This window comes from Chionomys nivalis, chromosome 8, assembly GCF_950005125.1.
Source record: "Chionomys nivalis chromosome 8, mChiNiv1.1, whole genome shotgun sequence".
Lineage (NCBI taxonomy): Eukaryota > Metazoa > Chordata > Mammalia > Rodentia > Cricetidae > Chionomys > Chionomys nivalis.
In genome coordinates this window covers 77,183,267-77,199,253 of record NC_080093.1, presented here as the reverse complement: position 1 = coordinate 77,199,253, position 15,987 = coordinate 77,183,267, and the positions used below count along the sequence as shown (strand labels likewise).

General features: G+C 43.7%; 1 protein-coding gene across 1 annotated transcript; it reads right to left on the bottom strand.

Moving 5' to 3' along the window:
- Nucleotides 1-2,359: 2,359 nt before the first annotated feature.
- Nucleotides 2,360-14,142, bottom strand: LOC130879914 (uncharacterized). Its single transcript, XM_057778739.1, has 6 exons — nt 13,952-14,142; nt 8,819-8,956; nt 6,416-6,620; nt 5,094-5,118; nt 3,185-3,242; nt 2,360-2,456 (listed from the first exon to the last, which is right to left on the bottom strand). The coding sequence occupies exons 1-6, from the start codon at nt 14,140-14,142 to the stop codon at nt 2,360-2,362; spliced, it is 714 nt and encodes a 237-aa protein (XP_057634722.1).
- Between the last annotated feature and the right edge of the window lie 1,845 nt (nt 14,143-15,987).

Sequence of the window (15,987 nt, the reverse complement as noted above, 5' to 3'; positions counted from 1 at the left end):
TCTCCATGGGGGAAAACAGCGGACAGGAAGGGACAATGAGAAATCAGAAGAATTAGCCAGAGCTTCCAGTACCGATGTCCACCATGCAGCAGATGTATCAGATCACTTTATTCTGTCTTGCTCAATCTCCACAACAAGCACACAAATGTGTGGAGGTGAGAATGCAGGCCTTTAAGAGGATTACTGGCTGCCCAAGTCGAGCAGGAAAAGAGATGGCCAGGCCCAGCTCGGTCCAATTCTACCCCGATTTCCAGCTGCTATAGTACAAATCTGTCAGCACTTCTTTTTCTTGTTTTCTGTAGAGTCACGCCAGTATGGTCTAGTGCCTGACGACAAAACACGGTGCAGACATTTATTGAATCCACACTGCACGTCACACAAGACATTGAATCATTATTTCACTAAATGCCAACAAACAAGTTGAAATCTGAGACTCAGAAAAGTTAAGGGACCTATCCAAGGTCACTGAGCTCGGAGTGGCAACACCAGGAACCCCATCTGATACACAGACCACATTCCCTGCAAAAACTCTCAATCCGTTGTCTTCAGCTCCTCAAAAACTCCTTCAGTCATCAGAATGAGTTCACTGCCTCTGAGTGTGAAGGAAAGCAGAGGAGAACGATACGCGTTCGGCAGTGCTGTTTCTAATAAACACCCTGGCTTTGGTGCACACCCAACATTAAAATCACTTAAAAATGCCAATAATTTCTTCCACAATATACCACAGTATGTTCTCTCTTTCAACACATGACATGACGTGTTTCCTTTCCTGAGCTGTTATTACCTGAAGCCTACATGTATTCGCCACATAATCATAGAAGGCATTTGTGAGAAGAGTTCCAGTCAAAAGGAGCTTTCCCATCACTAAATCTCAATAATCTAGGAAGCCCAATTAACTATATTACCCATTTGCCAATATTGCAGTTACTCCAAATTTTAATGATTGGCCATCAAACCCTACAATTATTTCGACATACAGAATTTTTCTACTAATGGCCTTGGTTTCTTACTGAGACTCAACTGCAATGGATTATTTAACACAAAACTGAAGAGGCTCCAAAGGAATCATTAACATTGGTAAATATCTAGTTAATGCGCTTTAGAACAGGCCCTAAAGGACTCCAGAACCCGCATGGGTGATGTTTTAGGCCCAGCACAGAAACATCCTTGTGAATAACACACAGGACTCCACACCTCACTCTCCACTCCTCTGGGCTTCGAACTTCATTTCAATGGAAGACTCCACATTGGAATGCCTAATCCAGAAGAGTGAGTTTGTATGCATTCAAACACAATGTGGAAAGGCTGGGTTATTCTGGCTTCTGCACATAACTTAGAGTGTTCTCAGAAATAATATTAATAAATTGGACCAAAATAATGATAATAATAATAATAATAATTAATAAGCTTGACTAAATGTTTACTTTCACTTGAAGACAGTTTGCATGTGTCGACAGACAGCTGACATTCACTGGCATATCAGGGTTTTAAGGAATTAGCTTGTTTATGATTAATTAACACTTTCATGAACATGATCACAGCGAACCAAGGGCCAGAAGGTACGCTTGGACACTCTGATAGGCTTTTCTGAGGCGAAAGATACTAGTGGCTGAGAGGAGGACCCCAAATTAAAGGCTTGGGACGGTCCACAAATGAAGCCCAGATCCTGGGGAAGAGGGGGCGGCTCTCCGAGCGATGTCCCCCTCCATCCCTGGTCCACAGCTCGCCCAAGGTGGCAGCTGCCTGGCAGGTGTTGGGAGCAAGGAGCACTGGTGGCGGCACAGAGCATGGAGCGAGCCCGGGACAGCCGGCAGTGCACTGGGGTGCGGTGCAGGGGACAGAGGAGCACACTCACCGATGCTGCTGTAACTCTCTGACAAAGTTCTTCATCCTGCAGATCTTCTCGTTTGACTGTGGCTCCATGAGGTCCACATCTGGGGTGCGCGGGGCCCAGGCAACTTCGCGAAACTGGTCCAGCGCGCAGTGCCTGGGGAAGGCGGCGCCTCATCCTGCTCCTCTGCCTCCTTGAGGGCTGCGGGCGACAGGCCTGGGCGGAGGCCAGGAGCATGGGGGCGTCTTAGGTGATGCCCAGGGCGGCTGCCATCCCCGCCGCCCTGGGGTGCCCCGCGCCGTGCCGCCGCCGCCGCCGCCTCCTTTGCCCTCCTTTGTAACAGAGGTGGCGCCTGGACGGAGGAGGCACGGGAGACCGGCGCACAAGTTCCCAGCCCGAGGCGCGGTGCAGCCCCAAGAGCCGCGACTCCTCTGGCCCAAGGCCTGGCGCGACCCCTGCTGCCATTCCAACTCCTAGGCCTCAGCTGCCCTCTCTCTCTCCCTTGACTTGTTCTTTAAAATATTTAACTTACTCGCTTTTCCCTTTGTAAACTGCTGCATAAGGTCCTTCTCCTAGTTTCTCCAGTTTTTCATAGGAATCAGCTTTTCCAAACTTGGGTTGTTGGCTAAACACAAAACAGTGGCAAAACAAAACAGATTGTTTCAGTACCAATTTGTTGACAATGAGTAAGTAACATTTTATGGTATCAGAATATTTTTAAAACAAGGCAATAAACAATCATTGTACAAATTCAGAATATACAAACACACGGAGAATTATATTTTCCCATAATCTAACCAAGGAAGCCCTGTAAATATTTTGATATGTAAATATTTTGATATCACCCAAGGCTATCTTGTTGGAAATTGTTAATAGAGATGTCGTCACATTCAATGTACATGCTTTATGACCTGTGTTCTCACATTCAATGTGTTATGAACATTTTCCATATTATGGCACAATATTCTAAACTATAATTAATAAAATAGTATATGCAAGTCAAACATACTCTGCCCCATGTTTTTATACATCCCATTGACGTAGAATAATTGTTACCTTGTTTCACTATTTGAGAAGGGACCAAAAGAAGAAAATTTTGTGATACATGAAAGTTGTACAAAAATTACACACAAAGTTTTATTAGAATGGTCATCTTATCTATGACTTTCTAGTTATAACAATACTGTAGTTATACATGTATTATTATACAGCTGCTGATGCTGGGAATATTATGTTACTCTACAGCAAATCATGACTGTATAATACTTAGTCAGAAAAATACTCCTCCAACATATTTCATCAGCAAATCACATAGATAACATATACTATCTAGAGATAACTGATCATCCTAACCTCGCATTCTCACAGGTGATAAAATTGTTAAGGACTGACAAATGAAATCGAGGGTTGTCTGCACCGCAAAGGGGACGAGCATCAGAGTGGCGAGATGGCCGACAGAATGGGAGAAAATCTTTGCAACTGGGTATGTGGTAGGGGATTAACATAGGCAATAAAGAAGGTCTCAAAGAATTAAACATGAAAACCCATCTAATCAATAAGTAGGTGAATTAATAGAACTGTTCTCAAGGGTAGGACTTCAGACAGCCAGTATGTGGAAACTGTTCAACATCCTTAGCCGTCAAGAAAATGCAATCAAACAACACTGTGGTGCCATAAGACCGGCTGTCACCAGGAAAACAGGACAAAAATGCTAGGGAAGTGTCACGCACTTTTACCCTGGTGAGACTGTAACCCGGTGGCTTTGCTATGGAAGGGAGGCACTCACAATACACAAGATGAGCAGCATATTAATTTGATGAGAATATGGTTCATACACACAGTGGAGTTTTATTCAGCCATAAAGAAGGTAAAATATAGCACCTTCAAAAAAACTAATAGAGATTATCATTAACATGATAAATCTGATGTAAAAATAAAAATAACATAAGCAACACAAGTCAGACTCAGAAATACATGAACCATATTTCCTGTCATATATGGACACATATTTATGTGCGTGTGTGAGGCCATATGTAGGACATATACAGATATGAAATAAGAGAGACTGTGATGAGGAAGGAAAGGGGGAGGGCAAAGAGAGAAAGAAGAAAACACAATACCCCATATTTCTCCTCATATGCAGAATCTAGACTTGGTCACACACACGAAAGCAGAGGAGAGACTACTTACAGGGAGAAAGTTGTACACTGAGGTTGCAGGGGAGAAGAGCGGGGAGGTCAAATACAGAAAGTACAATGATACACATGAATGACAGGTCACAAAGAAGCCCATGACTTGCATTCCAACTGTAGCAATTAATTAAAAATGAAAATACTGTGTTCTCTTGTCCCCAGCCCACACCAAACGCAACACAGTGACTAATGATACATTCTTCAAAACTAATAGTTCATGATCTTGAAAAAAGAATTATCTAACCAGATATTTTTTTTTTTTTCGAGACAGGGTTTCTCTGTAGCTTTTGGTTCCTATCCTGGAACTAGGTCTTGTAGACCAGGCTGGCCTCGAACTCACAGAGATTCACCTGCCTCTGCCTCCCGAGTGCTGGGATTAAAGGCGTGCGCCACCACCGCCCGGCTTTATTTTGAGGGATCTTGAATGGCATAATGCAATTGGGAGTAAAATTCCAGAGAAATGACCCTAAACCCATGAGAAAACTAATAGATTAAAATAGCAGAAACCTTTACGTATACATGAGAAAAGTAAGGGGAGACTTAATTTTATAAAAACAGAAAGGACAGATGAGAATGAGGTCACTGCGTTAGATGGGCAAAGCAAAGATTTGGCCAACATCTACAGAAATGACAATGTACAATTACAAACGGCCAACAAATATTTAAAACTGCATTCAGCATCCCTAGTCATCAGAAAAATGCAATTAAACCTAAGGGTATAACCATGGCTTTTTTTCTTAACAGTTTTATTTTAATGAAAATGTAATTACAATCAACAGAAGCAAGTGAACGAAATAGAATAAGCTGGCAGATTTCTCAAATAAAAGCATGAGTACAAATCCTAAAGTCACAATTCACAAAAGATAAAACCATGAAAGAGAAGCATGGAGTTTAATGGGGAGAGAAACTAAAACTCTTGGAACAGCGGTACCAGTGAAAAGGTAAGGATGACTTTGAAGTTACTGTATGATCAATATTTAACCAGCATAAAAAAACATTTAGTGAGTATTGAATAAGGGAAAAGATATAGTTGAAACAGCAATAAACTCGGGTTTGAACAAAATTCTCACCAGACACTTCAAGGAGTGACTGCATCTACATAGAAAAGTTAATCAGAGATAACAATGGCTGCAGAATGGACAGGAATATTTTATAAAGTTAATAAAGTGATTTGACTGGGTGTGGTTAGCCCCCAGAGACAGACATGGGGGGATCTCTGTAAGTCTGAGGCCAGCCTGGTCTACATTGTAAATTCCAGGTCAGAGTTATGTAGAGAATCTGCTTTAAAATAAAAACAGAGCCAACGATTTATATCCCTAGTACTGCGGTAGTTAGTGTGTCCAATGACAGATATGCAGACATTGCAAATTTTATCACCTGAAGCGAAAAAAATCAAGGCATTAACTTCCACGGTACTTCAACATGAGGCTTGGCTGGACCAGTGCAAGTAGTACAAGAAGGCAAAAGAAAGAGAAAATCATGTTGAGAATTCTTGAATCAATTAGAAACAGAGAGTAGACACTAAATAACTCCAAAGTCACAAATTTTAGTATTTTCCTTACATTTTAAAAAGTATTTGCTACATCTACACAGTAAGATGTATACATCTTAAGTAAACTGAGGAATGAATGGGGAAATGCAAGAAAGGAAGAGGTAAGGAAAGGGGAATTAGACAAGGGATTCTCAAAAAATACACTAAGTAAATCATCATCAAATAAGGATAAATTTAAGCCGAACTATATCAAAGATTACAATAAACATAAGTGAACCACCTTTGGCAAATAAAAGTTCACAGATTTGTGATGTGGGGGATCAACAATGTGCTACTGAGAAGATTCAAAAGCAGAATAAAGAGTATATCTGAACATAAAGAAGGGGGAACCCTACCATTTGGAATTGAGTTTTGTACAGCCTAAGGTGTAGGGACTGAGTTTCATTCTTTCCATCTTAACACCCCGGGTTCTCAGTCCCATTTGGTAATGTTGCTCATCAACAGATGGACGGGTAAAGAAAATAGAGCATACATACCAAAGGGAATTTTATTCAGCTAGACACAAAACTGACATCATGAGATTGGTATGAAAGCCAAGGAAGCTTGAAATTTTGTACTGAGGTAATAACCAAGGGACAAAAAGACAAACGCTGCATATTCTCTCCCGTGTGTGCCCTAGCTTCCCTCCACCCCTCAGTCCCATGTGTTTAACATGGAGAACCTCTAGAAAGCAGAAAACTAGAGAGGAGACAGGGCAGGGCACCTTAAGGAAGAGGGGCAGAAGGGACATATATGAGCACGGAAAGGGTGGGAAACTTGGGGCGCAGAGGTTCAAACAGAAGGTGGGAGAGACAAGAGGGTGGGGGAAGAGATAGTCAAAACAAGGGACATATGACTCACGCTGAACTCTCTCAGGTTGGCCTTGACGAGGAGCAGCAGGCCGTTGCTCTCCTGGGTCTTGGTCTCAGTTTCCCTCAGAAGTTCCTCTGCCGCCTGCAGTTCTTCGCTGTGGTTTGAAAGGAGGCCACCGGCTGCCTCCTTCAATGCCTTCAGCTTTTCCTGGGGCTTCTGGAACCTCTTCTGAAATCGTAACTCTTTAGCAGTCCTGATAAGCAGAAATGGTCCACTTAGGAAGTAAAACTTGGGTCTTGAAACCCTAATAAGAGACTTTCAAATGATCATAGTTCCTTCTAGGAATATAGAGCGACTTACTTCTTGTTTTGTTTTTTGTTTGTTTATTTATTTATTTATTCATTTATTATTTAGACAGGTCTTGGCTATACTACTTAGGCTGGTCTTTAACTCAAAAAAATTCTCCTGCCTCAGCCTCCCTCATTGTTATGATTAAAAGTGTAAATGACCAAGCTTAGCATGGATCCTGATTGCTGAAGACTAGAAGTAATTTTTTTTCTTTATATGTTTTGTGTGCATGTGTGTGTGATGAGGGAAGGGACGTATAAGTGCCATGTCAAATATGCAGAATTCAGAGCACATTAAGGTCTGGCCCTTACTATACTTGAATGGATGCCTGCATGCCAGAAGAAGGCATCAGATCCCACTATAGATGCTTGTGAGCCACCATGTGGAAGCTGGAAATCGAACTCAGGACCTCTGGAAGAGCAGACAGTTCTCTTAACTGCTGAGCCATCAGAGCCACCATCCAAAGGTCCTGAGTTCAATTCCCAGAAACCATATGGTGGCTCATAATCATCTGTAATGACATCTGATGCCCTCTTGAGGAAGAGACCTGGTCAGTCATCCTCATCAACTTAGATCATGAAACCCAACATGGACAAGTGCAATAGATCCGCTATATACGGACTGCCAATGCATGCCTCAGCATCGACAGGGCTAGATGACCTCTCACGCACTCCTTCCCACCCTCCCCTGCAGGCTTCCTTTTCCTCATCTGAACGCACAGCCTTAAAGACTCTCAGCCATAAGTGCTGTGAATCCCGTGACTGCAGTAGGTGCCTGAAGATGGCAGTGGCCTGGCACTGACTGAATGGCTGGCATGTGCGCCAAAGCTGATTACCCAGACTGAAGCACGGAGCATGAATTTTATAATAACTATACTTAGTAATATGATAACAAGTCATTCCTGCAACAACCCGTGACATTGGAGGAGGGATTATCTCGGAAACTAGAGAACACACAGTGGGGCTCCATGAACTACACGCCTCATTCCACTCCAGGCACAGGGGAGCTGCAATTCTCCAATAGTAACAGAAACTCAGCAAAGTCACAGGGAAAGGAGGAGCCGAGCCTCAGAGTGGCCGAGGCATCATGCCTTCCCACCACTTGAACCTTTACAGTGCCACCGCTCATCTAGAATTGGGCCTGACTCAAGCTGTCTCAGTATCCCCCTCTAAAGTCCACCCCCAGGGTCTCAGTGTGTGCCAGTACTTCCTCCTCAGAGAGCAGCGGAGAACACACCTGTGGGAGTACTTGCTTATAACAGTCACAGAATGAAAGGAAAAACCTTTCCCAATTCCCTGATACTCATCCCCTCTAACCCTCTTGAAGTCGTAAGTCACAAACAATCCCATACCAGTTTGCAAACACATTGCCCAGATGTGTGGTCACAGTCACTGTGGACAGAGCCGTGGGGGTTACAGTCACACTTCTGGCAGCTGCCACCTGCTGCACGAGGGTTGCCATGATAGCCTATAGAGCACCTACCAAAACGGGGACAGTAGGTATAGACAGGGCAGTCTGCGCCAACCAGGAACACACGCACCAGCTCTGCCCAGAGGCCATCATGCCTTTTCAAATGAAATGCAGAGCCCACACTGCACGAATGATAGAAACCCAGAGACAGATACTGGGACTCAACCTGGAGATCAGAAAAGTAAAGCAGCCATCCCGGGGCTCTTATCTCCACCCCGGACTGAAATGGGTGATCCTACTCCCATGAATCCTCAGCCGGAGACTGAGCTGAGACCTGTCTCCTCTCATCTTATATTCCTCTCTAGTGCTGGGATTAAAGGCTAGCACCACCCTCCCCCAGCCTCTATGGCTAACTAGTATGGCTGCTGGGATTAAAGGTGTGTGCTATCGCTGCCTGCCTGTATAGCCGACTAGTATGGCAACGAGCTACCCCAGAGAGTAGCGGAGAAACAAGGACCAGCTACTGAGGACTAGAGTGAGGCATCCATTGCTGAGGGAGACACAGAAACAAACCCTGCCAGTTTCCCAGAGACAGGAAGAGGAGGTTTCAATGTCTTTGTGACTGCTATGGCGGCAGCCATGTGGCAAGGACCTGCTGGAGGGTCTGCCTGGTTCCCACACAAGCAAACATACCAGACACTGCCCAGTTTCTGGGCCACAGACATCACTGTGGTTGTTGCAACTGCAGGGCATACAAGGAGGCAACAGAGGGCAGGGTCCCCAGCCATCATTTTCTGGGAGCTTCCCTCTGTGGTACCCAGGAGCACAGTCCTAAAGGGAGGCAAAAGGAACAAGAAAGCAGACACTGGTTAAAAGCTAGGCAAAGGTAAATTCTCTTCAGCAAAGACAGGTGGCTAAGGAGCTCATGAGAAGGGCAACGCCACTATTAGAAAGAAATGCAGATGAAATCCACAGTCAGAGCTGAGCATGGGGACTTAGACATACAATCCAGCTGGGGGTAAACTGAGGCAGGAAGACTCCTGTGAATAGTCTAGCCTAGGCTACAGAGTAAGTTTCAAGCTAGCCTAGGCAACAGAGTGAGAAACTGTCTGGAAACGCTCCTGCCAACAAAACAAGTGTCCTGCTCATCACAAAACTCATGTCTCCATTCAAAACAGCGAGCAGAACAGCATTGAGGATTAAAGAAAGTGGGGTGCTTGTGCACAGCTGGTACGGAGGTAAGGCAGTGTGCAGAGTCCTCCAAAATTAAAGTTGACACTAGCCATGCCTAAAAGAAGGTCACTTCAAGGAGAACGATATGAGGGAACTGGAAGACCCATTCATACTCCCAAATCTTTAGCACATTATCTGAGCAGGAAATGAAGTTACTTAAATTGGGGAAAGCATTTATTGCAGATGTTCTTCTAACGAGAATTTTTACAGCAATATTTTACTATGAGATGCTAATAATGAGTGGGGTTTTTTTGCACTTTCTTTTCCTTAATATGAAGAAGCACCCTCCCTAAATGATAGAAATATTGGCAAATCAATTTCAAACAACACTAAAACGGTGTAATCCAAGCACGTTAGGAATATGACTTCCTAAGAGCTGCAACTTCTTTGACACAAAATGCACGATCTTATGTACTAAAAATATAAATTAGCAAAAACGTCATTTCTTAATAAGACTGAATGGTTTTGTAGCATCTTGGAAATTCTTAGACTTTTCATGCTTAAAATTAAACCGTTGGAACATTCCGTCAATTAAACGAAGCTCTACAGATAGCATCCACCCTTTTGCTTCATAACAAAAGTGATGTGCAATCACTCTTTATGGAAGTTTACCTAAAGAGAACATTACTGTAAATCGACGACAAAAATATTAGACACCCCCTTTCTCAGGGCTGGAATGCGCATCTCCAGATGCTTGCACTGACGCCTAAGTTGACAAATGTTCTAGGCCTAATCATAAATAGCAGCTGGCGGGTTCCAGCTAGGACTCTTGTAAGGGTGCACTTCTAGTGTACCCCCACAAAACTCCAGGATCCAGCTTTCTGCCAACAAAGGACAGCAAGTGATTCCTGCAGCCTAAAAGCTGGGAAGGCTACCTTGGGCTTTGTTTTTGTTATGTAAAATTCATTTATGTGACTCACTCACTTAAGAGTACTTACGGTGAGAAGGTTTAAAGTACCTTCAAGAACCAAAACAAATGCTTTCCCAGGATGCCAGATAAGCTATTCAGCGCTTTTAAAAAATATGTATATATTTATATGTGCATCAGACTCTGCTTCTTGCAGCCTGAGAGCAGAGAACGGTTGCATTGCCTTCCCTTCTGCCCTATGACTATAGCTACCTTTCAACACTCTATTTCCAGAACAGCAACGGCTTTTTCTTTAAAGTTATTGTAGAAATGTTGAAAATAAGAGAAAATTGTAGGAGACTATGAAAATAGTTCCTCCCTCAAAGAATAGGGGTTCTATTCATTCTAAGAACATTAATGTCTGATGGAGAAGTTACTTTCATTTAATAAAGAAACTGCCTTGGCCCATTTGATTGGCCAACCCTTAGGTGGGTGGAGTAGACAGAAGAGAATGCTGGGAGGAAGAAGCCGAGTAAAGAGTCGCCATGATTCTCCCACTCCAGACAGACGCAGGTTAAGATCTTTCCTGGTAAGCCAGCTCGTGGTACTACACAGAATATTAGAAATGGGTTAGATCAATATGTAAGAGCTAGCCAATAAGAGGCCGGAACTAATGGGCCAGGCAGTGATTAAAAGAATACAGTTTCCGTGTAATTATTTGGGGGCATAAGCTAGCCATGCGGGCGGCTGGGTGCCGAGAAGCAGCCCCACCGCTCTTATTACAACAGAGTGGCACCCAACGTGCTAATGAACTCCACGTAAAACCTGAGAGGGCTTAAAAAGGAGAGAGAGAGAATTTAAGAAAGCTTTTTGCTGTTTGTGGGTTGCGTGCCGCAAAGAAATTGTCCTGACTCAGCAGCAGGAAAAAACTGGCTGTTTTAAAATGCCGGCTTTCTGGGCTGTGCCGCCATTGCGATCTCTGTTTGGCTCCTGCAGGAGACAGAGCTTTTAAACGGAGCATTTGGAGTAAAGTGCTACAATTTGTTTGATGGCAACTAGACTCACTGTGTGCCTAAAAGGAAGTCATTTTGTGCTGCGGCTCAGAGGCACAAACAGCTCCACCCTGCTACTGGTGCAATGTGCAAGGATCAGAGGCACGAGCGGCTCCGCCATGTTGGACTGGGCGGGGCAAGCAGGCAGTACCTGTTTTTGACCTAGGAATGTCACAGCTTAGATTAAGTGCTTAGCGATTTAAAAGCACAAAACAAAGTGCTCCTGGATAGTAAAAAAATTAGATTCACAATAGAACTGATTCAGACACTGTTGGATGAATGTACGTAGGCTTGAGAGAGAGAAAAATATATATATAAATAATAAAGTTAATGTCTTAAAAAAGGATAAAGTCTTTAAAGAGACAGAGTACAGATACTTATAGATTAAAAGAAATAAAGAAAAATAAGCCACATAAAAATGGAAAATTCACAGAGAGTCTGGATTCTTTGTATTATTGTGTTTTCTTTAAAATTTTTCACTGTGAAGGAGCTAACTACAGAGAGACATTTCATTATATGGGCTGCCAAGCTAAACCAAAATGGATACAAGGGTATTATGATTTCAGAATATGGGTCTAAGGATATGATGCTTTGGAGAGGGTCTTCTTTTGTTTTCACAGAGGATGAGACTCTGTGGATTGCGTCTATCCCAATGTGGTATGATAGACCACGCCCTCCTGAAAGGTTGCTGTGAACACCCTCAAAAAATTACTTCACTCAACTGCCAACTGAGATGACCCTGGCACACAGGTTATACCATAAAAGACCTAATTAACGACGCCCCCATTCAGCAGGAAGCAGTTTGGAGAGAAAAACTGCGCCCATGTTCCCAAATATGGTTTATAAATGTTCTTTTACATTTAAAGGGGGATATGATATAGATATGAATAATTTGCATTGGTATAGATTTTAAGGTCAATTTTGTTATATGTATATGCATATTTCTAATCTTGATTAAGGTATTGTGATTGTGTAGTTCATTTAAAAATGTAACGTATAATTAGTTGTTAGTGGATAATCATTGACAATAGTCAAGCTTGTAGTCATGTTAGTTAGATTTTCTAGATATATAGAGATATATTTCAATTAGATAGGCATTCTTCATATCTTTCAAAGACTGCAGAATATGGCATTTAATGTTTTAATAACTTAGGGCTTTTCATGATAATGAGACACATCTGCTTCTGGCAGCACCAATCTACTTCAAGAGGAAGATGGGCACCAAAGAGGCTCCTTATGGAATTTGATAGCCATTTGGGCAAGAAACTGCTCTTGCCTGGACTGTTGCATAAACTGGACACAGAGAACCCTCAGAGAGAGGACTGCTGAACTTGCCTAAAGGTGAGATGGTCTTTTGGGGTTCCTGACTCATGAAAGAGTCTGCGAGACATTCTGCAGGACACAGCAGAAAGTGACTAAACTGTCTTTGGAATTTTCCTGCTTCATGGAAATGTCTGGTGAAAACTATGGGCCTGAAGGCTGAAGATGGATGCCCCAACAGTACAAAAGAACTTTGGGTGACTGTCCAGGCAGTGAGATGTCTCTGTCATTTCTAGAGTTTTGGATTTCTTGTTTACTTAGGTAATATTATATCCTTCTGGAGTCTTTGATGGAGTTGAAGAATGGATAAATAGTTATAGTTTTCCTTAGTTATGATAAGAGATAAAATAGATATAAATATTGTAACTGTAATTCTTGCTTGATAACCATTTTGTTATATGTAATTTTACTATGTTAAAGTTAAAGCCTTTCTTTTTTGTTTAAACAAAAAAAGGGGAAATGATGGAGAAGTTACTTTCATTTAATAAAGAAACTGCCTTGGCCCATTTGATTGGCCAACCCTTAGGTGGGTGGAGTAGACAGAAGAGAATGCTGGGAGGAAGAAGCCGAGTAAAGAGTCGCCATGATTCTCCCACTCCAGACAGACGCAGGTTAAGATCTTTCCTGGTAAGCCAGCTCGTGGTACTACACAGAATATTAGAAATGGGTTAGATCAATATGTAAGAGCTAGCCAATAAGAGGCCGGAACTAATGGGCCAGGCAGTGATTAAAAGAATACAGTTTCCGTGTAATTATTTGGGGGCATAAGCTAGCCATGCGGGCGGCTGGGTGCCGAGAAGCAGCCCCGCTGCTCTTATTACAACAAATGTCCTGTCTGTCAGCTCTTAGACGTTTCAAATAAAGGGTTGGATAGGTTGGCTTTGGTGGCCCTGGTACCTGTGAGCTCTGGGGCGGACAGCACGTTAAGCTGCCGGGAGTGAACTGGCTGGAAACCAGGAAGGCTGCCAGGCGCTCCTAGCAATTTGGGCTCTAAATGAGTTTGGACAGCACAGTAATTACCATCCTAGGGGCCAAGTACAGAAGCGCAAGCTACCCGGGTCAGCCTGAAATTAACTCTGTGAAATACCTAACGGAAACACAATTTTTCATCTGGCCTGGCTTGGTGGGAGCTGGGTATGCCTGCAAAGTTTTTCCCCAAGTCCGCCTACAGTCTTAGTGTGGAGCATGCTTGGAGACCCGGCTGAGGTGGGCTCCGCGGACCGAGGCTCGCACGCCGGTTCCGAGCTCATTCCAGCGGTCAGCAGTGCAAGGCTCGCCCACCCACCCTGCCGGCCTCGGCGGCAAAGTGCCGCGCACTCCGGCCCCCACGGCAGTCTGGCCTCCAACCCCTGCCCGGACCTGCTGCCGACTTACCTGACGGCCGAAGGGAAGAGCTCCTGGCTCAAGGAGCCGATCAGGCAAGACTGGAAATGGGTCAGAGTCAAGGCCTGCCGTCTTCGCGATCCGGCCTGGAGGCGGCAGCGGAGTTGCGTGCTGCGACCGGGGGACCCAGCTAGGGCGCCGATCTCTGCGGGTGGGCGCACGGGGAGAGGAGGGCAGGGCATGGGCGGGCGGGCGGACTCTCTAACGCGTGGTGGCCGCTCCGTGCCTAGGCTGCCTCGCCTGCGCTACCATCAAGGGCGATCGTGGAAAAGGCGGCGCCCGTGCGCTCGCCTCCCCGATTTATCCGCGGTCTCCAAGGCGGGGGCGGAGGGGGCGGCTCGGGGACTTGGAGGCTGTGGGGATGGGGGTGGCCAGAGCCGAGCTCAGGCTGCTTTCCCGGAGATGGCGGGCGGGGCGGGGCGAGGCTAATTCCAGCGGCCAGCAGTGCAAGCTCGCCGGCCCACCCTGCCGGCTTCGGGGGCTACAATCTGCCCCCCATGGCAGCCTGGCACCCAATAGGGACCCCAGGCTCCAGCCCCCGCCTGTACCTGGGAATGGCTGCTTGTGTCTCTAACCCCAGAGTTGGTGGGATAGAAGAGAGAAAAGAGGAGGGTCCTGGAAGCTAGACAAAATGGTTGGCTTTAGTTTTAGAGAGAGACCCTGTCTCAAAAAACAAATGGAGAAGTGGTGAAGAAAGATTCCTAACATTACCCTCTGGTCTCCACCTGAACACAACCAACCACACAATGTACGTATGCACCAACTTGCTGAAGATTATTAATGAATGGTGTATAATTCTGCTGTTTACAAACAAATGTTGCTGGAGGAAAATACACATAAATGAGCAGAACTACTTATATTAAAGCATAGTAAATACAATCATACATAATTTGATGCAAAGATGTGTTGCATTCATTTATGTTGCATTTGTTTAACTCTGTGAAGTTGTGATTCTTGGCCTGTCTAAAAAACTTGATGGCCTAATAAAGAGCTGAATGGCCAACAGCGAGGCAGGAGAAAAGATAGGAGGGTCTGGCAGACTAAGAGAATAAAGAGAAGGAGAAATCTGGAGGAAAAAGAAGGAGCACAAGAGACCAAGGAGAGGAAGACATCAGGGGCCAGTAACCCAGTTACACAGCAAGCTATGGAGTAAGAGTGAAAGAAAAGTTATACACAAATAGAGAAAGGTAAAAGTCAGAGGCAAAAGATGATGATTTAAGAAGAGCTAGCTAGAAAGAAGCTAAGCTAAGGCCGGGAATTGATAGGAAAGAAGATCACCTGTGTGTTATCTGGGAGCTGGGTGGCCGGCCCCCAAGAGAGTAGAGAGTGAAACAGGCAACAGCAAACGATCAGTTTACGCGTTTGCCTCCCGCTGTTCAGACAATTCTTACTGGTTTGTTAACAACATCTTTCAACAATCTTGTAGCTTCTTTCCAGTTACTTAGTTTTCTTCACAAATATTTAACAGGGATCTGCCTTGTTGGTCTGTTATGTGTTAGGATGGAGGAAGCAACAGGCCAAAAGTTATTACAAATACATGCTGTTCTAAAGGAATTTATTCAATTAAAGTGTTATAAAAATACTCTGGTTAAGGATTAAGTAAATATTAACCATACTTAATACATACTAAAACAAAAATTGGAAAAGCTAAAAAAAACTCAAAGCACTAATTAGTAGGATTATGTTTTTTAAATTTTAAGTCATAGATTTAATAACGGTTTCCACAGTTTCACTTTCCTTTTACCAAATGATTGTTAGCACAAATTGTAGAAGATTGGTAAATCGTTTTCTTTCCTTAAGACGTTCGGGGGGGGTAATAAGATGAAAATAAATTTTACATAGTTTCTGGAGATGTATGTATGCAGTGACTATATATAACAATACACATGTACTGAATGCTATGAACTTTGCATCTAAATTGTTAAAAGAATACCTTTTAGGTGAAGTATGTTTTATCATAACAGCAATTCAAAACTTATGATTAAAGCACAATTAAAATATACATTATACTCTATATAGTAAAATTT

Excerpts from the sequence above, each read along its gene's own strand:
- LOC130879914 (XM_057778739.1), bottom strand. The coding sequence starts at position 14,142 with ATGCCCTGCCCTCCTCTCCCCGTGCGCCCACCCGCAGAGATCGGCGCC. Across the intron at positions 8,957-13,951 it reads CTCTTCCCTTCGGCCGTCAG|GACTGTGCTCCTGGGTACCA; the intron begins GTAAGTCGGCAG and ends GCCTCCCTTTAG. Across the intron at positions 3,243-5,093 it reads GTCACTCCTTGAAGTGTCTG|ACAACCCTCGATTTCATTTG; the intron begins GTGAGAATTTTG and ends TTTGCGGTGCAG.